The 21012-nt window shown below is 47.5% G+C and overlaps 2 protein-coding genes, 1 long non-coding RNA gene and 1 pseudogene across 6 annotated transcripts in view; 2 read left to right on the top strand and 2 right to left on the bottom strand.

Annotated features, from left to right (window-relative positions):
- The window catches only part of DOP1B (DOP1 leucine zipper like protein B), a 103735-nt gene extending 102986 nt beyond the window's left edge, over nucleotides 1-749 (bottom strand). For all 3 annotated transcript variants that reach the window (XR_005527738.1, XM_039228463.1, XM_039228468.1), the window contains exon 1: nucleotides 612-749. The gene's annotated coding sequence lies outside the window, so the exon portion shown is untranslated. The remainder of the gene's footprint in view (nucleotides 1-611) is intronic.
- On the top strand, nucleotides 623-9408 carry LOC120229478. 2 transcript variants are annotated; one of them, XR_005527748.1, is made up of 3 exons: nucleotides 623-686; nucleotides 1561-1722; nucleotides 9173-9408. It is a non-coding gene; the product is annotated as an uncharacterized LOC120229478 (long non-coding RNA). The 2 variants fall into 2 exon arrangements; XR_005527747.1 differs by having other exon boundaries at nucleotides 9170-9408.
- On the bottom strand, nucleotides 6988-14799 carry CBR3 (carbonyl reductase 3). The gene is made up of 3 exons (XM_039228483.1): nucleotides 14352-14799; nucleotides 11996-12103; nucleotides 6988-7478 (listed from the first exon to the last, which is right to left on the bottom strand). Exons 1-3 carry the CDS (start codon nucleotides 14638-14640, stop codon nucleotides 7042-7044), a joined length of 834 nt encoding a protein of 277 aa, XP_039084414.1. The 5' UTR covers nucleotides 14641-14799; the 3' UTR covers nucleotides 6988-7041.
- A 956-nt stretch (nucleotides 14800-15755) lies between these two features.
- LOC120229264 lies at nucleotides 15756-16214 on the top strand (annotated as a pseudogene).
- The last annotated feature ends 4798 nt before the right edge of the window (nucleotides 16215-21012 follow it).

Below are 21012 nucleotides of genomic sequence, written 5' to 3'. Positions count from 1 at the left end.
GGCGGCAATCCTGCAAGACTCCGGGGCCAGGCGTGGGGGGAGAGCGCGCGCACTGCGGCTCGGATCCCTTCTCCTGGGGACAGTCTAGGCGACTCTGGGGTCTTCCCTTAACAGGAAAGCCCTCAGTTTACAAAGGATTCGGTCCCTAGCCCTCCTCCCGGACCAGGACCGCACAAGCAAACAAAGGCGCGGCTGGCCATCTTCCGCCCGCCGAGGTGAGGGGAGGGCGGGCGGTGACCCACCTGACCTCCACCTGCCGGACGAGAGGCCGCGCGGGCCCTGTGTGGACTTGGCCGCACTTCCTTCGCTGCGGGGGGGCCCGGGTACCTGGGGGACCCCGCCCTGCCCCCAGGCGGCCCCTGGCGGGGAGTCCCGGGCCGGAGCCCACGCCCACGCGCGGCCTCGCTGCGGCCGGCCCCGCACTGCAGCAGCGCACGCCGCGGGCCCCGGCCGCGCTCGGGGAGCCCCCCTCGCCCCGGGACCTCCCCCACAACGCCGCTCGAACCCTGCGCGCCGGGGGGGAGGACGTCCGCGCCGCCTCTCCGCCCCCGGGCCCGCAGGAGGAGACGCCCGGGCTCAGCCCGGCAGCCGAGGGCGCGGGGCTGGCTTACCGGCGGCGGCGGCAGCGTCCCTTGGCGGCGGGCGCGCCCACGTGTGGCGCGGAAGAGCCGGCCCGGCTGTGGCAGGTAGAGCGAGCGGCCGCTGCGGCTCAGTCGGAGCCGGGACCGCGGAAGAAGCGCCGCGCCCGAGCCGGAGCGGCCGCGGCCCCAGGCGGTGGGGCGGGACCGTGAGGAGGGCCCTCGGCATGGGGGCGTGGCCAGGGCGGGCATGGGCGGGGCCGGGGCGGGCCCTCGACGCGCGGGGGGCGGAGCCGGGGCGGGACCAAGGGCGAGCCCTCAGTGCGGGGTCAGAGCCAGTAGGCGGGCCTTTAGTGGGGGGAGGGATCAGGAGGCGGTACCTTAGCGCGCGGGGGCGTGTCATGGGCGTCGACTGGTGAGCTTGGGGCTCCGACCCCAGTCTTCCACAGCTTCTAGGCGGTGGGCGTCGCTCTGAGTAGCAGAGACTAACTGCCGCCCTCGCAGCCGGCAGCTGTGGGAAAGGCCTGCTGGGGTGGGCGGAATGGCTTCGACTTTCACCCGGGGCTCCCCCGACATACTTGAAGGGAAGGGGACCTCAGTCAGTGAATCAGCGTACCCCAGGAGGGGCTTTGTAGCTACAGATAAGGAGAACCGTGGGATCCAAAAAACTGGGCCCGACGGCACCCGGCTCAACTCATCCTTTCCGTCGGGGCCACACCCAAACCTTTGGCGAGGAGGTGAAATGAACCTTTCCATACGCTGGGGCTACTGGAGGGTCGCTGGGGCTGCTGGAGGGTCGGAGACCCTGGTTAAGGCGCCCCCACTCCGGGAAGCCGCACCTTTCTGGCCCTCGGAAGCAGAGGTGAGGGAATTAATTTCTGTAATCAGTTCCTTTACGTGGGCTCTGGCTCAGAATGGAGACCTCAGCCTAAAGAGCCTTAATATTTCCAGATAAAGTCTAACTCCTTCCTGTCATCCTCAGGAGCCTTCGGACCTGGATAGTTTAGAGCCACCCACCCTGGCCTGACAGCTGCAGGGCCAGATGCACCTTGAAGGACTGGAGTCATGCAGAGTTCACCTGAGCATCCTGATTGCACCAGCTGGGGCTCCCAGCCAATCAAAGCAGTGGCACCTGTTGAGTGAGGTAGTAATTTCAGCATAGGCCGCCAATCATTTAACCCTTGACAGTCCCTTCAGGAATCTTCAGATCTAGTCTGGGGCTCCTACAAGCTAGGCGGTCATGAAAGTTAGGAGGTGAGAGTGCGAGGTCCATGCACACTTCAACATTATACAGAACATTTTGTGTATATGTTTCTGGAAAAGGGTATATAGTTTGTATCAGATTCCCAAAGGGATCTATCATCGCCCCCAAATCACCAAAAATATTTTTATAGCTTGTGATACTGGACCCCTGGCCTACCCGGGCTTCTGATTCCGTCTACGTTTGCCATATACCACTTGCCCCAGATGTAAATTCTCTAATGGTCAGTTTTAGGAATGGTCTTAAAGTGGAAGCCGAGGAAAACTAAAGGGTAGAGCATTTAGTAGGAAGAAAATAATTTCATGAAAATTGACTTCTTGATGAAGATATGAGAAACTCCACTTTTACTAAAACACTTGCCAAAGAGGTGAGGTGGGTTTTTTTGTTTTAGTTTCCTCAAATCCTAGCCACACTCCATACTGCGTTTAACTCATAATTTAAGAACTGCTTCTACTTCCCACTGAAAGAGAGAACTAATCTATTCATGTCAAAACCGGCATGTGTAACTTTGTCCTATACATTAAATAAAATAATATGCTTGCCTTTTTAAAAATTTAATTTATTTTTTAATTTACATCCAAGTTAGCATATAGTGCAACAATGATTTCAGGAGTAGATTCCTTAATGCCCCGCACCCATTTAGCCCATCCCCCCTCCCACAACCCCCCCAGTAACCCTCTGTTTGTTCTCCATGTTTAAGTCTCTTATGTTTTGTCCCCTTTCCTGTTTTTTTAATTTTTTAAATTAAAAAAAATTTTTTTAATGTTTAATGAGACAGAGAGAGAGAGCATGAACTGGAGAGGGTCAGAGAGAGAGGGAGATACCGAATCTGAAGCAGGCTCCAGGCTCTGAGCTGTTAGCACAGAGCCCGACGCGGGGCTCAAACCCACGAACTGTGAGCTCATGACCTGAGCCAAAGTCGGACGCTTAACCTACTGAGCCACCCAGGCGCCCCCTCTTCCTGTTTTTATATTATTTTTGCTTCCCTTCCCTTATGTTCATCTGTTTTGTATCTTCAATTTATCATATGAGTGAAGCCATATGATATCTGTCATTCTCTGACTGACATTTTGCTTAGCAGAATACCCTCTATAATATCTACATAGTTGCAAATAGCAGGATTTCATTCTTTTAGATTGCCGAGTAATACTCCATTGTGTGTGTGTGTGTGTGTGTGTGTGTGTGTATACATACATATACATATACCACATCTTTATCCATTCATCTATCGATGGACATTTGGGTGCTTTCCATACTTTGGCTATTGTCGATAGTGCTGCTATAAACATTGGGATGCATGTGCCCCTTAGAAACAGCACACCTGTATCCCTTGGATAAATACCTAGTAGTGCAATTGCTGGGTCATAGGGTAGTTCTATTTTTAAATTTTGATGAATCTCCATACTGTTTTCCAGAGTGGCTGCACCAGTTCGCATTCCCACCAATATGCTTGCCTTTTTATGTCACCTATCTCTAAAGAAATCCAGGTGTATGGAAAGTTAATTTAAATTAATGTTGACAGATTCAAGTGTCATAAACCCTAAAAAGAACAACTACATTTATAGTCAGGATTGACAGTCAATGTACAGCATTAAGATTTGAAAATTTATTCCCACACAAACTCCATTTTCATGGGTCAGGTAGTCACTCTTAAAAGTCTACTTAGCCGTGTTCATCTGTTTAAGGCATATAGATAGAGCAGGTTCCTCACATAATAATATTCTAATCAGAGCATTTCAGAGTTCATTTGAATCAAAACCTTAATCCTTACCCCTTCTGATAATAAAGAAGGGGTTATAAGTCAGAGGTGACTACATTCTCTGGCTCAGGCTGGCCTACCTACTAGAGACATTGGTGAGGTAAACACATTCTGAGTTTCCATATGCAAATACTGGTGATCCTCTAACCCTGTCTTTGCAATAAACTAGATTGTACTCCACCCCGTCTAAATAAAGTCCTTCTTAGTTCTGTATTTGATGCTGTGCCCACTTTGTGGTCGACTTGCAGTAACAAGTAAACCTTTGTCAGGATCGTCATTATCACCCACTTCATCTCCACACAACATCACTGTTCAGGATCTTGGCCTGTCACAATCCTTGCTGCAGCTGAGTAGGTGAGGGAGAGGCCCAAAGGCCAGGCCTACAGCTGATACCCTCCCACACTGTATGAGACTTAACACACATGTGTCAACCTAGAAAAGTATGTCACGGAGACGCTGATTCAGAGAGGGTCAGTGGCTCCATTTGGTACCTAAGAAATACACATAATGGTATAATCCACTTAAAATATGCCACTTTTAAACTGTATTTAATTTGCCTACCTTATGGAAAAGTCCACACAAAGGCTAAATTAGGATCTAATAACCATATGGCTTCCAAATCACTTAGATTTGGTGTATCATGTCCCTTAATTTTTACACCAAGGGAATTGCCTTGGTCACTAGACTCCTAGTAGTGAAGTTGGATGTGCCAAACACTAGGCATGAAGAAAAGCCAAGGAACTGGCCTTAGTCCTGGATGTGATCCAGGCTCTTGGCTCTTAGCTGTGTGATCTTGGGCAAGTTAATCAACTTCTCCAAGCCCTTTTTCCTTATTTGAATGATAAGGATTCATTTAAATCATATTAATACCTATCTCAAAGAACTGCTGTGAGAAATACATAAGACAATGTAGGGAAGATATTAAGCATGGCATGTGGCTGAGTATGCCATGGTTCTCAATTCATGAATTTTTTTTCTCTTTCCCTTTCTGATTCTAAGCCTAATTATTTTTCCACTATAGCACACAGCAAAAATGTTTTCACGCACATGTATTAGATTCCTTTTTGTTTCAAGCATTAACATAATTCAAACTAGCTTAAGGAAAGGGACCTTTCTTGGGGTGCCTGGGTGACTCAGTCAGTTGAGCATCTGACTCTTGATTTTGACCCAGAGTTGTGGGATCGAGTCCTGCTTCAGGCTCTGTGCTGAAGTTGGAGCCTGCTTAAGATTCTCTCTCTGCTTCTCTCCCCCACTTGTGCTCTCAATCTCTCTCTAAAATAAAACATAAGGGGGCATTTCTTATAAGGATACAGGGGTGTCTTGGAGCATCTCTTAGAATCAGGGATCTCGGGAATATCTTGAGGCCAGGTAGGGGATGCCACTATGGAGAGTGGGGACAGTCTCTCTTGGAGTCACTCTTTAAGTGTGTCTCTTGAGAACTGGTTGGTTGAGGACTGGCTATGCTTGGTTCCCTCTGCTTCCTAAACCACATGGGATGTGGCGTGGCCACTTGTCAGCTCAGAACTTTTCCTGATGCGGGCCAGCTAGTCCTCCTCTTTAGAAGACAGGCTTACTGCTGGAGGAGGCAACAGAGGCCAGCAGGGCAAAGTCACTTGGTGCCTGTCGCAGCTGCAAACATGGGAAGAAGCAGTGGGGGAGGGTGCTGGGCAGACTATCCAATAATGGTCCCCTATGACCTTTCCATAAAAAAAATGAGACGTGCTGTTCTGATCGCCAGTTTACCATTAAGGATCTTTTAAGTGGGCTACACGTGGATCCAAAAATGTCAAGGTGAAATGTGGCTAGAGAGGAAAAAGGGAGAAGAAATCAAAGGAAATTGCCTGTTTACTTGTACATTTCCTGTCTGTGACCCCATTAGGCAGAATCTACAGGTGCTCCGTGGTCCCAGAGCTCTCCACCACCACTGGCAGCGTTCTGGAGGCGGGCTGCAGAGGGAGGCCAGAGTATGAAAGATAATGAGGCAACATATCGAAAGCCATTAAAATGTTTTTAGAGCCAGACACGAAGTCATTAAAAATGTCTTAGGAGCTCTGGTCTGAGATGACTGTAAGACCAGGCTGGATGGGATCAGGCAATATAGAGATGGCTACAGGAAGTGAGATGTAATCTGGGTGGGATTCAGAGGTCCTCCACCCAAAGTGGATGAAGAAGTGAGGTGTGGGTTGTCAGAGCTCCATGACACTTTGCCATGCTGCCATCATTACATTTGAGAGTCAAGACAAACACTTTGCACGCCGTGATAGACCAGAAATAACAGGGTTACCTGGATAGTCCTGGTCCGCCAAGTGAAGGAAACCCTGAGCATTCCCATACTCTACCGGATTATCGAGTGAAAACCAGCATCATTCCTTATTTCTGCAATGCTGTTGACAGGTGATACGATGTGACCTTTGTGGTCATAATCAAGTGAGGATATTGCTGTATCTCACCATGAACAGCCCATCATAAACTTGGTAAATTTGTGGTTTCTTTCCTTTGTCGTTTGTCCGTTGCACACCTGTTGTATTTCTGTTGTTTGGCCAGCCATTCCTTCTGAGGTCTTGACGCCCTAGCAAACCTTCCTCACAAGGGTACGTCTCTTTTGTAAGAGTCTTTAGTCTCCGAGTCCTTCTTCTACAGGGTATAACCAGAACCAAGGAGGCTGATTACAAAACCAGTCCCATTTGAAAGCAGTGAACGTGGAGTTGGTGGTTGTCAGAGAGGATACAAAAGGAGCTCGGGAAGGCTTAAGAATCACCCTGGGCTGTAGGGGGGCAGGAACAGGCCAGGGAGAAGACAGCTGCCTCTGTGAGAGCAGAGACGGTCTGCACAAAGTTGCCTATGCAGGAGCAATTTGAAAGAAGGGGCCGAGCAACCTTGCAAACATTCTGGGAAACCCAGAACGCAAAACCCCAAGTGAAAAACCCAGTATGAAAGGAATCGTATCCCAGTGGAAAAAAAGGACATTCTTCCTGAGTCCTTTAAGCCATACTACTTTGTAGGAACCGATTAAAATGTGCTCAAATATAATGAAACAGAATGTGGTACAAAGCAGGATTGCAGAGCAATGGAAACGGAGGAGGAATCATATCCTCATGGAGTCAACCACCTAGAAACAGCTGAGGGCTCTCGCTCAGCCAACACCAGCAGCACCCAGGAACGTGTCAGACATGCACATCGTTGGGCCCCAGTTCGGGGCAATGTTTTAACATGCCCTCCAGGTGATTGTGATGCACTCTGACACTGGAGAACCACTGGACCAGGTTCTTCTCCCTCTCAGGTTAGAGTCTGGGCACAGCAAAATCTCTTGGCCTGATTCTAGAACGAGACCCGCTTTCTCACAGGGAGATTCTAGTCGACAGAAACAGAAGCTGACTGCACCACCAGAATTCACTCATTCGCTCCACAAACATTTATTAAGTATTAAGCACCAAAGTAGACATTCACCAGTTTTGGACGACTTTGTCATGGACTAGCTGGCCGTGAGGCTCGGTAGCATCTGGAGGCAGGAGGGCCAAGTAGACAGGGGTCTCAGCTCCCTCCTCCACAGTCCTGGGGCCGCAAGGCCCACCGAGGTCCGTCTTCACCCACCCCGGGCAGCATGCATTCAGCAGAATCCTGTCAGCTTTTCTCTTCTCATCGAGACGCTGGGCCAAGATCCTTGATAAGACCGTGACCCCCAGCTTGGACACCCCATAAGCTGAGTCGGGCCAGCCTTCCCTCTCATGCACTTCATTGTTTGCATCCTCCACAAACTTGTTCATGAGGTCCACCAGGTCCTCTTCTGCGAGTGTCTCACATCGGAACTTCTTCTGTAGATCTGCGCTGCAATTTTCAAGGGCTTTGGAGCCCTCTAAACTACTGATATTCACCACCCTGCCTGAAACAGAACAGTAAAAATAATGGAAGCAAGTCACAGATAAACAATTGTTGGGTGACTATACCCAACATACAATTGATGGATACTGCAGGTTTAATTGCTGATATAAAAAAAAAAGACTCTAGAAGGCACCAGTGGGCTTCACCAGTATTTTGTGCTTTGTTCCCCCAAAGGGAAGGAGACATTTGTCAGTAATAGGGGCTAAAGAACAGTGATTCTCCAGTAGGAAGTAATTTTATAAAACATCCCACTACACACATACAAACACTCCAGGTGCCCATGAACTTGCTTTCCGAGACAGCACCCTCACCCCAAGGATTAAAGCTCTTTATCGGTTTGCACAATTTCCTACGGCCCCGGGCACCACCTCTTTGTCTCCAACTGCCAAAAATCAGGGTCAAGCAATGACTTACGATGACCCTTGTTTATCCTGAATGATGGGTACTCTCACGCATGGAGTGGGTTGATTCTCCATCTGTTTTGATTTTCTTCACTTTCTTTAGCCCATCATTAATAAATTAATGAGTTAATATTCACATTAACAATAACTCATGGCTATTAAAGAGACAGTTATGTCTATGAAAAAACATGCAGGCCAAAAACTAGAGATGGTTTGAAACATTGATGGAAATCCCCAAACTGTTAAGTATGTGAATTTACACAGTTCACCTAACATCGAAAGACACCTCATTGTGGTACCTGGGTGGCTCAGTCAGTTGACCGTCTGACTTCAGTTCAGGTCAGGATATCATGGTTCAGGAGTTTGAGCCCCTACATGGAGCTGTCTGCTGTCAGCACAGAGCCCACTTCGGATGAAGTGAATGAATGAATATAAAATGAATATTTAAAAAAAGACACCACATTTAAGGGATTCTTTTCTTATACAATATCCTGAATCCACTTTCTCTGTTTCCAATAAGATAGTTGGATTTTATTGTATTTTCTGAGTGGCATTCATTCACCATGGGGTTGGGGGTGGGGGGAGTGTTGTACATTCTACTAGATAGCTTTGTGGGCTGACCGCACACAGAGATGCCCTCACTCTGTTTTGAATATGAGCACATCACGTATCCCCGGGTACCTAAGACACTTTAGTATTTTCTCCCTCTCTTGTAGTACATATTTCTTTCCCAACTTTGAACTGTGAAAAATTTGAAGCCTGCGGAGAAATTGCAAGAATAATTCAATAAATACCCATTTACCCTTCACCTAAGCATCTCAATTATTAACATTTGGCCACATTTGCTTTCTCTTTGTCTTAATTGCAGACAAATACAAAACTTTGCCCTAGGCACTTTATATTTGGTAACAAAAGTATCACCTTACATAACCACAAGAGAGATCACCCTCCAGACATTCATCACGGCACTATTATCTGAAGTACACTCCGTATTCAAAGGACTCCAATTATCTCAATAATCTCTCTTTATAGGTTTTGTTTTCATCCAGTCTCCAATGTGGGATCATGGATTATATTTAGCGGTCATACCTCTTTAGTCTATTTTAACCTAGAGTAGTGAACAATGATCTTTTTGAAGACTCTAGGCTATTATTTTGTAGTATTTCTCCCATTTGGATTGGCATGATTTTCTTATAATTAGATTCACTTCAATGCTTTGGCCAGGAATATTACTTTGATGACGTTGTGTTCTTCATTACTTTCTAAACAGCTTTGTTCTTTTTTTTTTAAGTAGGCTCCACGTCCAGTGTAGAGCCCAATGTGGGGCTTGAACTCACACCCCGAGATGGAGACCCGAGCAGACATCAACAGACACCTAACCAGTTGAGCCACCCAGGCACCCTAAACAACTTTGTTCTTAATCGCCTGGCTGCTACAAGGAATTAAATTCAAAAGGGTAAAGGAAGAAAGAAAAATGAATTATAGGAGCTACTCTACGCCTTTGGTGGAAATAAAACACTTTGTAAGAGTCAGAGGTGTTCTCTTTGAACTCAGGTGACATCTCTGGGAGAGAGGCCGAGGGATGACCATCTCAGCAGCCCGCTAGGTCCAATCAACCCTGAGAAGGGCTGCACCCACACAATCACCACCACCTTTTCTTTGCTGAAGTCCAGGTGGGCTCACTGGTCCTGGAACAACCCCTCCCCCTTTCTTAGAAAGAGTGGACAAGTAGCTCCCCCTAGTGGGTAAACATTGGATTAACTTATTTACTCAGAATCGAATAAATAAGCAAAAGGGGTAACTCTTCCTTAAAGAGGTATTATAAATCTAAATAAAATGTGGCTTTCAAGTCAGTTTTGTGTGGGTTAAGAGTGATTCCCTAAAAATCAAGAGGCAATGATCCTCAGCTTTTTGCCCTCCAAGTAAACATGACTTTTACTGAAAATTCACAAATATTCTCAATGTGTTGTAAACCAGATTTCCACTTTGGGAATTACTGTTACAGAGAACTGGTTGAAGCCAGTGATTCATCTGCTTCTGGGTTGATGCCTGAGCTCCACCCTCCTCCTCCAAGCTGCTTTTCATCTTTCAAAATAGCTTGGTTTGCAATCATTTGGCGTTAAGGTCCTTCCCTTCACTGGAACTAATTATCCTGATTTGACTGAGGGGTGAAATCAGGAAACCTGAAGACCATTTCAGCTCTTTCACTACCTGCTTTCATGTCTTTGGGTCTCGATTTCATGTCTTCTCTGTAAAATGAAGGCATAGGAATATAAAGCTTCTTCAATACCTTATAGCTTTCAAATTCTAGGATTCTAAAACCCATGGAGAGATTTCCAGACACTTGGTAAAAGTCACCCTTGCAAATGGAATACTACGCAGCTGTAAAAAAAAAAAAAAGAAGAAAGCTTTCTGTCCTGATCTAGAAGGAGTCCCAGATACAGTTAAGTGAAGAAAGCATGGTGGCAAACACTATATTTAATGTTCCCTTTATGTAAAAAGGTATATATGTATATATATATAGACATGCACATACATACATAACTTAGATTTGTATTCAAAAACTATCCCCTTGGCCCTGAGCACTCAGCAACTCTATGCACCTAGAACCAAGCCTTCCTTCAGCCAGTCCCTGCAGCTCTGCCTGTGGGCTTTCTGTGATCTCCTTCCATGAGGAAAGGACGAAGGGAATTGTCTGCAGAGGCTGGGGACAGGAATTGGGCAAGTCGGGGACAGGAATTGGGCAAGTCGGGGACAGGAGTCTGAGTGCAACTCTCACCAAGCATCTTTTTAGATTTTAAGATTTTTGCACTAGAGATCATCTTTATTCAAAATGTTAAATTAAGAAAAGCACTTCTTTTTTCTTTTTTTTGGGAGAGCGAGCGAGCATGAGCTGAGGAGAGGGGGAGAAAGAGAGAATCTTAAGCAGGTTCCACACTCAGCACAGGGCCCAATGTGGGGCTCCGATCCCACGACCCTGGGATCATGACCTGAGCTGAAATCAACAGTCAGATGCTTAACTGACTGAGTCACCCAGGTACCCCAAGAAAAGCACATTTCTTATAAGAACCACAGAGTTTTTCTTCCTAAGAATCACAGCTGCCTTTCTGGAGAAGAGAATCCTCAGGGAAGCGAGCCTCCTCTGCCCTCTCCCAGTACAGCTGTTGGATTCTTTGTCAATGACAGTCTCGTCCACTGGACTCGGTGCTCCATGGTCAGGATTGTCCCTGTCCACAGTGCTTACCACTGCGTCCCCAGCACCCTGGGTTATGGAAGCCGCTCCAGTATTTATGGAGAAAGTAATAAAAGCTATTGAATACTTGGAAGTGTGGGCAAGATACTTCCTAATAAAGAAACATTTCTTTAGGAGGTTCTTCATTAGCTTCACAAAGCGAAGAAAGGAACACAGGAAAAGTCATAATGATGCTAAAATAGATCCTTCCCTGACAGGCTCCTGGATGAGATGTGGCCCCACCACCCTGGGGAGCTGGGAAGGACCCACTGAGGTTGCTTAATGCCAAGAGGCCTTTGGGGGACTTGTAACACCTATTATTCTAGGGTTGAGTTCATATCATGGGATCAAAGAGCACTGCCAAGTATCAAATATATCTTTTATTTTATTTTTAAGTAGGCTTCATGCCCAGTGAGGAGCCCAACCTGGGGCTTGAATTCACGACCCTGAGATTAAGACCTGAGCTGGGATCAAGAGTCGGACCCTCAACCAACTGAGCCACTCAGCCATTATTCATATCTTTTTATTTTTTTAACATTTTTTTATTTTTAATTTTTTAATATTTTATTTATTTTATTTTATTTTATTTTATTTTTGAGAGAGATAGAGGGAGACAGACAGCATGAGCAGGGGAGGGTCGGAGAGACAGGAAGATACAGAATCCAAAGACAGGCTCCACACTCTGAGCTGTCAGCACAGAGCCCGATGCAGGGCTCAAACCCACCAACTGTGAGATCATGATCTGAGCCAAAGTCAGACGCTTAACCGACTAAGCCACCCAGGCGCCCCTTATTTTTATTTATTTTTGAGAGAGAGAGAGAGAGAGAGAGAGAGAAGAGAAAGTGAGAATGAGTGGGGGAGGGGCAGACACATCGCTGGACTTACCATGAGGTTTTATTATTGGCAGTAATTCCATGCAGACATTCCTTGTGGCAAAAAAGTTTGTCTTCAGTGTTATCTCAGCTTGAATGTCAAAGGGTGTTGGATCATCAGCTTATAAAAAGAGAAGGAAACAAAGACAAAGTCATGCATTTCCCCCTTAAAATGTATATAACAAAGAGAAACTTTTCTCTCTCTCTTTTAAAGTTTATTTAAGCAATCTGTACACTGAAGGTGGGGCTGGAACTCAGGACCCCAAGATTGAGAGCCAGCCTGGTGCCCCAGATTTTAATCTCTAATTAAAGGTAAAACAAGCCAACTTTATAATTATTATTTTAAGTTTATTTTTTGAGAGAAAGAGAGAGAGAGAGAGAGAGCGCACAAGCTGGTCAGGGGCAGAGAGAGAGGGAGACACAGAACCGGAAGCAGGGTCCAGGCTCCAAGCAGTCAGCACAGAGTCCCATGGGGGCCGAACTCATCATGAACCGGGAGATCATGACCTGAGCTGAAGTCCCACGTTCAACCAGCCGAGCCCCCCAGGCGCCCCTAAAACAAGCTAACCTTAAAACAATTTTTAAGGGGCGCCTGGGTGGCTCAGTCGGTTAAGCATCCGACTTCGGCTCAGGGCATGATCTCATGGTTCATGGGTTCGAGCCCCGCGTCGGGCTCTGTGCTGACCGCTCAGGCTTGGAGACTGCTTCCCCTGCTCACGCTGTCTCTCTCTCTCTCTCTCTCTCTCTCTCTCAGAAATAAGTAAAAAACATTAAAAAATTTTTTTTTAAATAAAACAACTTTCAAGCCACTGGATGGGTGGTTCTCTAGCTTCAAGCGTGTATCTGAATCACCTGCAGGGCCTGTTAAAACACAGCTTTCTGGGCTCCGCCCCCAGACTGGGGGATTGAGAAGGTCTCGGGTGGGGCTCCAGAATTTGCATTTTGAACGCGTTCTCTGGTGACGCTACAGCTACTGGTCTGGCCACACTTTGTGAATTCTTGGCTTTCGCGGCTGCCGCTCAGTCCTGACCAGGTATGGGAGGCACCTGGCGATTCTGTTAAAATGCACATTCTGATTCAGCGGGTGTGGGATGAAGCCCGAGATCCTGCGACTCCAGCGAGTGCCTGGGGCTGCGCGGGCTGCTGGTGCACCGCCCACACTCTTGAGGGGACAGCAGTTTCCAATGGAGCCGCGTTTCTGCAGGACTGGTCGCGGAAACGGAGTATTTATCCCTGGGTCCCCCAACCGGAGGCTGAGGGCTGCACCTGCGGGCGTCTGCCACCTCCCACCTGCGCTTCCAGAAAGCCGAGCCGCCGAGTCGGAGGTGCGCGCGCACAGCCACGGTGGGGGGTCGAGCCCGGGAGGCTGTTCAATCAAGGCCTCGTGGTAGCTTTTACTCCGTTCTGCCTCTTGGGTTTCTCGTCTCTTCTCGTCCCTACGAGGTGAGGCTGGCCTGATTATTCTTTCTACCTCCACCACATGGCGGCTCAACAACTTTCTCAGTAGAGCAATAAATAGCGTAAGTAATATCCTCGACCCTTCCTTCCCCCGTCCAAAGATGCTACTCAAAACCACACTTAAAATGTATGTTGGATGGGGCGCCTGGGTGGCTTAGTCGGTTAAGCGTCCGACTTTGGCTTAGGTCGTGATCTCGCGGCTCGTGGGTTCGAGCCCCGCGTCGGGCTCTGTGCTGACTGCCAGCTCAGAGCCTGGAGCCTGTTTCAGTCTGTGACTCCCTCTCTCTCTGACCCTCCCCTGCTCACGCTGTCTCTCTCTCTCTCCTAGAAATAAATAAATAAATAAAAACATTAAAAAAATGTATGTTGGAGGACAAATTCGCTGGAGGTGGGAACAAGGCTCCCTTCCTTTCTGGCTGAGCCTATCAAAGCCCTGCCTGAAACAAAATCTCAAGTCCACGATTGTGCCCGGGCGCGCCGACCGTGTCTCCGCGATCCACTTCCTGTCCCGAGCAGATGCCTCCCGGCTTCTATGAAAGCCCCCTTTCAAGGAAAGCGAAAGCCCCAAGTGAGCTCAGAGATCCTTCGCAGGGAAACTGTTTTTTGCATGAGACAGAAGGCCGAGGAGTGTAGCAGGGCGGCGCCCCCTCCCAGGAGGCCGGTTTCCTGGCGCTCCGCAGCCGCCGACGGCTCCGGGAGGGCCCCGGGCTGCGCCCCGCCAGCCCCGCGCGAAGCGAACCGCTTCCGAGACTCCGCGGAAAGCGAGACGCCGGCACCGGCGGGCAATGAATGCCGAGCGCATCCCGAGCGGCCGGCGCTGCGCTCCGCGATCCCTCCAGCGGACGAGTAGGGGGTGCCTCCGGCTCTGTGCCCCGACCCTCCGGGCGCGCAGGGACCCACCCCCGACCTACGCTGGAAGGCGACGCCCGCGTTGTTCACCAGCACGTTGAGGCCCCCGTACTCCTTGCGCAGGAAGTCGCGCAGGGCGCGGATGCTCTGCAGGTCGTCGATGTCCAGCAGGTGGAAGCGGGGGCTCAGGCCCTCGGCCTGCAGCTGCTGCACCGCCGCCCGGCCCCGCGCCGCGTCCCGCGCCGTGAGCACCACGTCCCCCGAGAACTGCCGGCACAGGTCGCGCGCGATGGCGAAGCCGAGGCCCTTGTTGGCCCCGGTCACCAGCGCCACGCGGCTGCAGGACGACATGGCCGGGAAGGCACTTGGCGCGTGGACGGCGGCCCGGGCGGTGAGCCACTCGGGAGCGCGCTGCAGAGGCCGGGGCACAGAGAAGCCACAGAAAGCTGAGTTCTGGGATCCAGTACTACGACTTCTAGAGAACGAGGCCTTGGCCCTCGGGCCCTCCCCTGCGAGGAGTGGCTGTCTGTTTCCCAAGGTTTCGTAACGCCCCACTCGGGTCCGCCCCTTCCCCCCGCGCTGCGCGCTTTTGATCCCGCCTCTGAGCCAGGCGGTGGTCTGCGGGGTGGAGCGGTGGTATATTTCCCGAAGCCAAAACAGACGGTGATGGGCCGATGGGGTCTAGAGATTCATTGCAGTTGGATTGAAACTATTCTAGGAAACCCCCGAAAAGAGAAAAACAAGGGCTGAGTAATTTTCTTGGGTGCATGCCCATCATCCACTGCAAAATGAAAATGTTTGCTTTTTCCTCAAACGCAGTGAAATGGTTTAGGCACCGTAACTGCTTCTGAGGACATAGGTTCCCCCTTTTCCCTAAACTCCAGAAATAAAAGTCCTATGAGTAGATTTTCAGGTGGGGACGAGGTTCACTGCTGTGTGTGATTCCCAGCCTGCCCCCGAGTGAGAGGGAGTGTTTATGAAGCTCTTACTGTGTGCCAAGCCTTTTGGGAATGTTTTTATCTAATCCTTACATAACTCTTTAGGGTGCTAAGTGTCTGCATTTTAGGTTTGTCCAAGGAGAATATATACATTTTTTTCTCCCAGTGAACACTGTGCTCACAAAGTTCAAAAGAAAATGAATCCCCAGGTGTGTCAAGGTCTGCACAGGCAATTAGAACTCCCCCACATGCCTTCTTTAGTGTAATCTGAGGGTGTTTGATTGGTGACACTTAGATTTATGGAAAGCAGCGACCTCATTATGACTCAGCTTTTCCCAAGCAGAGCTGGCTAAGCTGCTGGTGTCTGTCACCTTGACTCTACCTTTCTCTATCAAATCAACAAGCAAGGGCAGGAAGGTGGGCTCTTGCTGAGTAGTCCCCTAGGCTAGCTCAACCAATATACTTTTTTCCTCTCTAAAAATTATTTGGAACTTTATTTTAAAGTTGTAGGCCTAGCCTTTTATGAAGATGGTATGGAAAGGGAAGAAGGAAGCCCCTGCCCCTCCCAAAGCTGAAGCCAGAGCAAAGGCTTTCTCACACACACACACACACACACACACACACACACACACACACAGGAGATCCTCATGTCACCTACATTCCAGTGGCCCAAACAAGACACTCCATCTCCAAAGGCAGCCCAAATATCCTCAAAAGAGTGCCCCCAGGAGAAACAAGCTTGACTACTATGCCATCAAGTTCCTCTTGACTACAGAGTTAGCCTTGAAGTAAGTAGAAGACACTGTGTTCATTGTGGATGTCAAGGCCAACAAGTACCAGATCAAACAGGCTGTGAAGAAGCTCTGTGACACTGATGTGGCCAAGGTCAACACCCTGATCAGGCCCGATGGAGAAAAGAAGGCATATGTTCAACTCATTTCTGACTATGATGCTTTGGATGTTGCCAACAAAATTGGGATCATCTAAACCTAGTCCAGCCGACTAATATTAAACATAATTTTTTTCACCATTTAAAAAAAGTTGCAGGACATTCAGGTTTTCTATTTCTTTTTTAGTGAGCTTAATTCATGTTTTTCAAAAAAATTTGTTATCTAAGTTGTTGATTCTGTTGACAAGAAATTGTTCCTATTATGCACTTTTAAAAATGTTTTATTTATTTATATTGAGAGTGAGAGAGAGCATGAGCAGGTAGGGGCAGAGATAGAGAGAGAAAGAATCCCAAGCAGGCTCCTCGCTGACATCACAGAGCCCAATGCAGGTCTCAAACTCACAAACCGTGAGATCATGACCTGAGCCAAAATCAAGAGTCGAATGCTTAACCAACTGAGCCACCCTGGTGTCCCTATAATATGCTCTTATTAGTCCTTTTAATATTGGTAGTGATGCCACCTCCCATATTCCCGATATTGGTAATTTGTGTCTTTCATATATTTTTTTTCCTGCTCTGTCAGGTTAGAGGTTTATCAGATTTATTGATTCATTCCTCCCCAAATAAGCATCTTTTGGTTTTACTGTTATTTTTCTGGGGTTTTTTTCCTGATTATATTTTTGTTGTATATGTCTTTCTTTTTTTAAATGTCTGTTTGTTTGTTTATTTTTGGGAGAGAGAGAGAGAATATGTGAGCAGGGGACGGACAGAGAGAAGGAGAGACAGCATTCCAATGTCATCCGTGCAGAGCCCAACGCGGGGCTTGATCCCACCAACTGTGAGATCATGATCTGAACACAAATCAAGAATTGAACACTTAATTCACTGAACCGCCCAGGTGTCCCAAGTTATTTCCTTTCTTCTGCTTGCTTTCGGTTTTATTTGCTCTTTTTTTAGTTTCTTTACCATGGAAGCTGAGGCCATTGGTTTGAGATCTTTTTTCTTTTTCTAGATGGGTGTTAAGGGTTATTAATTTCCCTTTAGGTACTGCTGTTAGTGGAGTCACATAAATCTGGATATGTTGACTTTTCAATTTCAATCAGTTTAAAATACTTTCTAATTTACCTATTGGTATCTTCTTTTGACTAAGGGTATTTAGAAATGTATATTTAAAAAAATTTTAGGGGCGCCTGGGTGGCTCGGTCAGTTAAGCATCTGACTTTGGCTCAGGTTGCGATCTCACAGTTCATGGGTTTGAGCCCCGCGTCGGGCTCTGTGCTGACAGCTCAGCCTGGAGCCTGCTTCAGATTCTGTGTCTCCCTCTTTCTCTGACCCTTCCCTGCTCATGCGCTCTCTCTCTCCCCCTCTCTCTCAGAAATAAATAAAACATTAAAACAAAACAAAACCAAAATCTATTTAAAAAAATTTTTTTTAGATTTTATTTTTAAGTAATCTTTATACCCAATATGGGGCTTGAACTCATAACCCTGAGATCAAGAGTTGCATGCTCTATTGACTGAGCCTTCTAGGTGCACCAGAAGTATATTTTTAAATTTCCAACTATTTGGAGGTTTTCCAGATATCTTTCTATTATTAATTTCTAACTTAATTACATTATAATCACATAGCATATTGTGTAAGATCTGAATTCTTTTTAAAGAGTTTTAGAATTGCCTGGGTGGCTCAGTCAGTTTAGTGTCCGACTCTTGATTTCTCAGGTCATGATTTTATGGTCATGAGATTGAGCCTAGTGTTGGGCTCCGAGCTGGGCATGGAGCCTGCTTAAGATTCTCTGACTCCCTCTCCTTCTGCCCCTCTCCTGCACACTCTCTCCCTCTCTCTCTCTCTCTCTGTCTCAGTCTCAAAAAAAAAGGTTTTAAAGTTGAGAGATATTAAAGTGTGTTTTTGGGGCGCCTGGGTGGCTTAGTCGGTTAAGCGTCCGACTTTCGCTTAGGTCATGATCTCGCGGTTCGTGGGTTCTGGCCCCGCGTCGGGCTCTGTGCTGACTGCCAGCTCAGAGCCTGGAGCCTGTTTCAGTCTGTGTCTCCCTCTCTCTCTGACCCTCCCCTGCTCACGCTGTCTCTCTTTCTCTCCTAGAAATAAATAAAAAATAAATAAAATAAAATAAAATAAAGTGTGTTTTTGTGCAATGGTAATAATCTCAAAGGGAGATAAAAATTGGTGGAGAGTAAGGGAAAATTGAAGAATAACATGCATGGGAGGAAGGTGTAGTTGGGATCTAGAGCTCAGATGGGGGCTTGTCAGAGCAGGCACTTTTTATAACAGGAGGAAAGCAGAGTGTGTGGATCTTGCTAGGTGAGTCTTCTTGACGGCATTATTTTCTCTTTGAAGGATGAGCCATTGAAAGTCGCTAGCCAGAGGTTTCAGTCTGAGAGATCTGAGGAAGTAGTAGCCATCTTGTGGAGTGTGAAGGTGAATGTATTAGGGAACTAGGCAGCGTTCTCGGGGGAGCGGGGGCCCCGTTTGTGATCTGTGGTCATAAATGTCACGACAGCACGCTCAGCTTCCTGCCATTCCCACCATGTCTAGCTGCTAGTGCACGTGCGGAATGGTGGTAACGTTGGAGGGTTAGTGTTTGCCAGGCTCACACAGAGTCTGAAGGGCGTTGGCAAAGAAAGGACTATAATGTGGGGCTATGGCCTCAAAGGATGGAGGAAAGGACCCGAAGAAGTTGGAGATTTGTAACAGGGAGGAACAGTAGTGTTGATGGAAGGAGAGGTGTCCAGGGGTAGGACACCCCTGGCGGAAGCGTCAGTGTGGGGTGCTTTGAGATGTGTGGGCAAACCACACGGAGAGGGCAGGGAAGTCTTGTTGGTGTGATGGAGGTCAAGAGACTGGGAAGCCAAGATACTGGACGGATCCTATACCTGGCTCCTGACCTTATCAGAGATGAGGACAGGCTCAGAGGGGAGAAAGATACTGAGCCGTGCTGGACTCAAGGTGTGTGCCCTTCTTCTGTTGTTGTTCTGAAATCCTGGTTTTTAACTAAGGGTCTTCATTTTGCACGGGGCCCTGTAAGTTATGTGGCAGGTCCTTGTCATACCCATGAAAGAAGGGATGTGGGGAGATTGGCTTGAAGCAAGTGTGTCATTCATAGCAATGGATCCCAAATTTTTCATGTGAAGACCTCCTGGGGGTCTTTTAAATAAACAAATACAGATGCCTGGCTCCATCCCTGGACATTGTGATTTAATTGGTCTGAGGAGTAACCCGAGGATTGGGAGTCTAAAACGCTCTCCTGGTGGTTCAAATATGCAGCAAAAGTTGACAACCATTGGGTTATAGTGGCAAGACAGATTGTCAGCTAAATGTGATATGATCTTCAAGAGAGTTGGTGTTTTCAAAAGAGCGAAGCTAAGGGTTTGCGCTGTTCTTGTGGTAGACAGAATAAGCACGCTTCCCCCAGATGTTCGTGTCCTAATCCCCAGAACCTGTGAATGTTACTTTACTTGGCAAAGGGGACTTTGCAGATATGACTCAGTCGGGAATCTTGGGATGGAGTGATTACCCTGGACTATCTTGCTGGGCCCAGTGTAATCTCAAGTCCTTAATTACATTTTATTTTATTATTATGTAAAGGTTTTCTCCCCTTTCCCCCCCAAAGTGATATTTTTCTCAGTTGTACTTTTGTTAATTACTGTTTCGGAATGTGGTATTTTTTGACTTCCAAAGAACCCAAATTCTTTGTAAATTTTTTGTTACCTTCAGCAGTAACACTTTGAAGATTAGGAAACAGATTTCATTCATCTTCTAAAGCCATTGCAGATGACTGTCTCTCAGAGCATGTCTTCCTCATAAAATGAATGTTAGATTTCTATTTTGGCTTGTATTTTTCCCTTGATTTTTTTTTCTGTATTATCATTGCCTTTTATTTGGAATTTTCTGCTATTATTATTATTATTTTAGTAATCTGTATGCCCAACATGGGGCTCAAACTCATGACCCTGAGCTCAAGAGTTGCATGCTCTACTGACTCAGCTAGCCAGGTGCCCCCACAAGGATTCTTATTAAAGGGAAACTGGAAGACCAAAAGCCAAGAAGGAGATGAAAGACAAACAGAAGAGAGAAACTGGAAGATGCCACACAGCTAGGTCTGAAGACAGAGGAAGGGGCCAAGATCCCAGGAATGTAGGCAGCTTCCAGAAGCTGGAAAAACCAAGGGGTTCCCCATCCCCCAGACTCTAGAAAGAATGCAGCTCTGTCGACATCTTTTTTTTTTTTATATTTATTTTTGAGAGAGAGAGAGAGAATGAGCAGGGGAGGAGCAGAGAGAGAGGAGGAGACACAGAATCCTAAGTGGGCTCCAGGCTCTGAGCTGTCAGCACAGAGCCCAATATAGGGCTCAAACTCCCAACCCATGACCTGAGCTGGAGTCAAATGCTTAACTGACTAGGCCAGCCAGGCGCCCCCTGTTGACATCTTGACCTTAGGAGTTAAAATCTCCAGAACGTATGTGGTCATAAGCCACCGAGTCAGTGGTAGTTTGCGAAGGCAGCCCTTGGAAACTGACCAGCATTTCCTCAGAGGGTTCCCGCCTCACCTCCAGGAGGTTCTTCACTCGAACCCAGCACAGCGTCACACGGAAGATTTGCATCATGAACACATTTTTATTTATTTTATTTTTTATTTTTTAATGCTTACTTTTGAGAGAGAGAGAGAGCGAGAGCAAGAGGGCGAGCACGGGTGGGAGAGGGACACACAGAGAAAGAGGGAGACACAGAATCAGAAGCAGGCTCCAGGCTCTGAGCCGACAGCTCAGAGCCCGATGTGGGGCTCGAACTCACAAACTGTGAGATCATGACCTGAGCCGAAGTCGGACACCCAACTGATTAAACCACCCAGGAGCCCCATTATTACATTTTTAAAGAAAAGGAC

Source organism: Hyaena hyaena, unplaced genomic scaffold, assembly GCF_003009895.1.
Source record: "Hyaena hyaena isolate Hyena2069 unplaced genomic scaffold, ASM300989v1 scaffold_2, whole genome shotgun sequence".
NCBI lineage: Eukaryota > Metazoa > Chordata > Mammalia > Carnivora > Hyaenidae > Hyaena > Hyaena hyaena.
Note: the sequence above shows the minus strand (reverse complement) of the source record. Positions and strands in the feature narration are given on the sequence as shown.

Excerpts from the sequence above, each read along its gene's own strand:
- CBR3 (XM_039228483.1), bottom strand. The coding sequence starts at position 14,640 with ATGTCGTCCTGCAGCCGCGTGGCGCTGGTGACCGGGGCCAACAAGGGC. Across the intron at positions 12,104-14,351 it reads CGCGGGCGTCGCCTTCCAGC|CTGATGATCCAACACCCTTT; the intron begins GTAGGTCGGGGG and ends TCTTTTTATAAG. Across the intron at positions 7,479-11,995 it reads GCCAATAATAAAACCTCATG|GCAGGGTGGTGAATATCAGT; the intron begins GTAAGTCCAGCG and ends GTTCTGTTTCAG.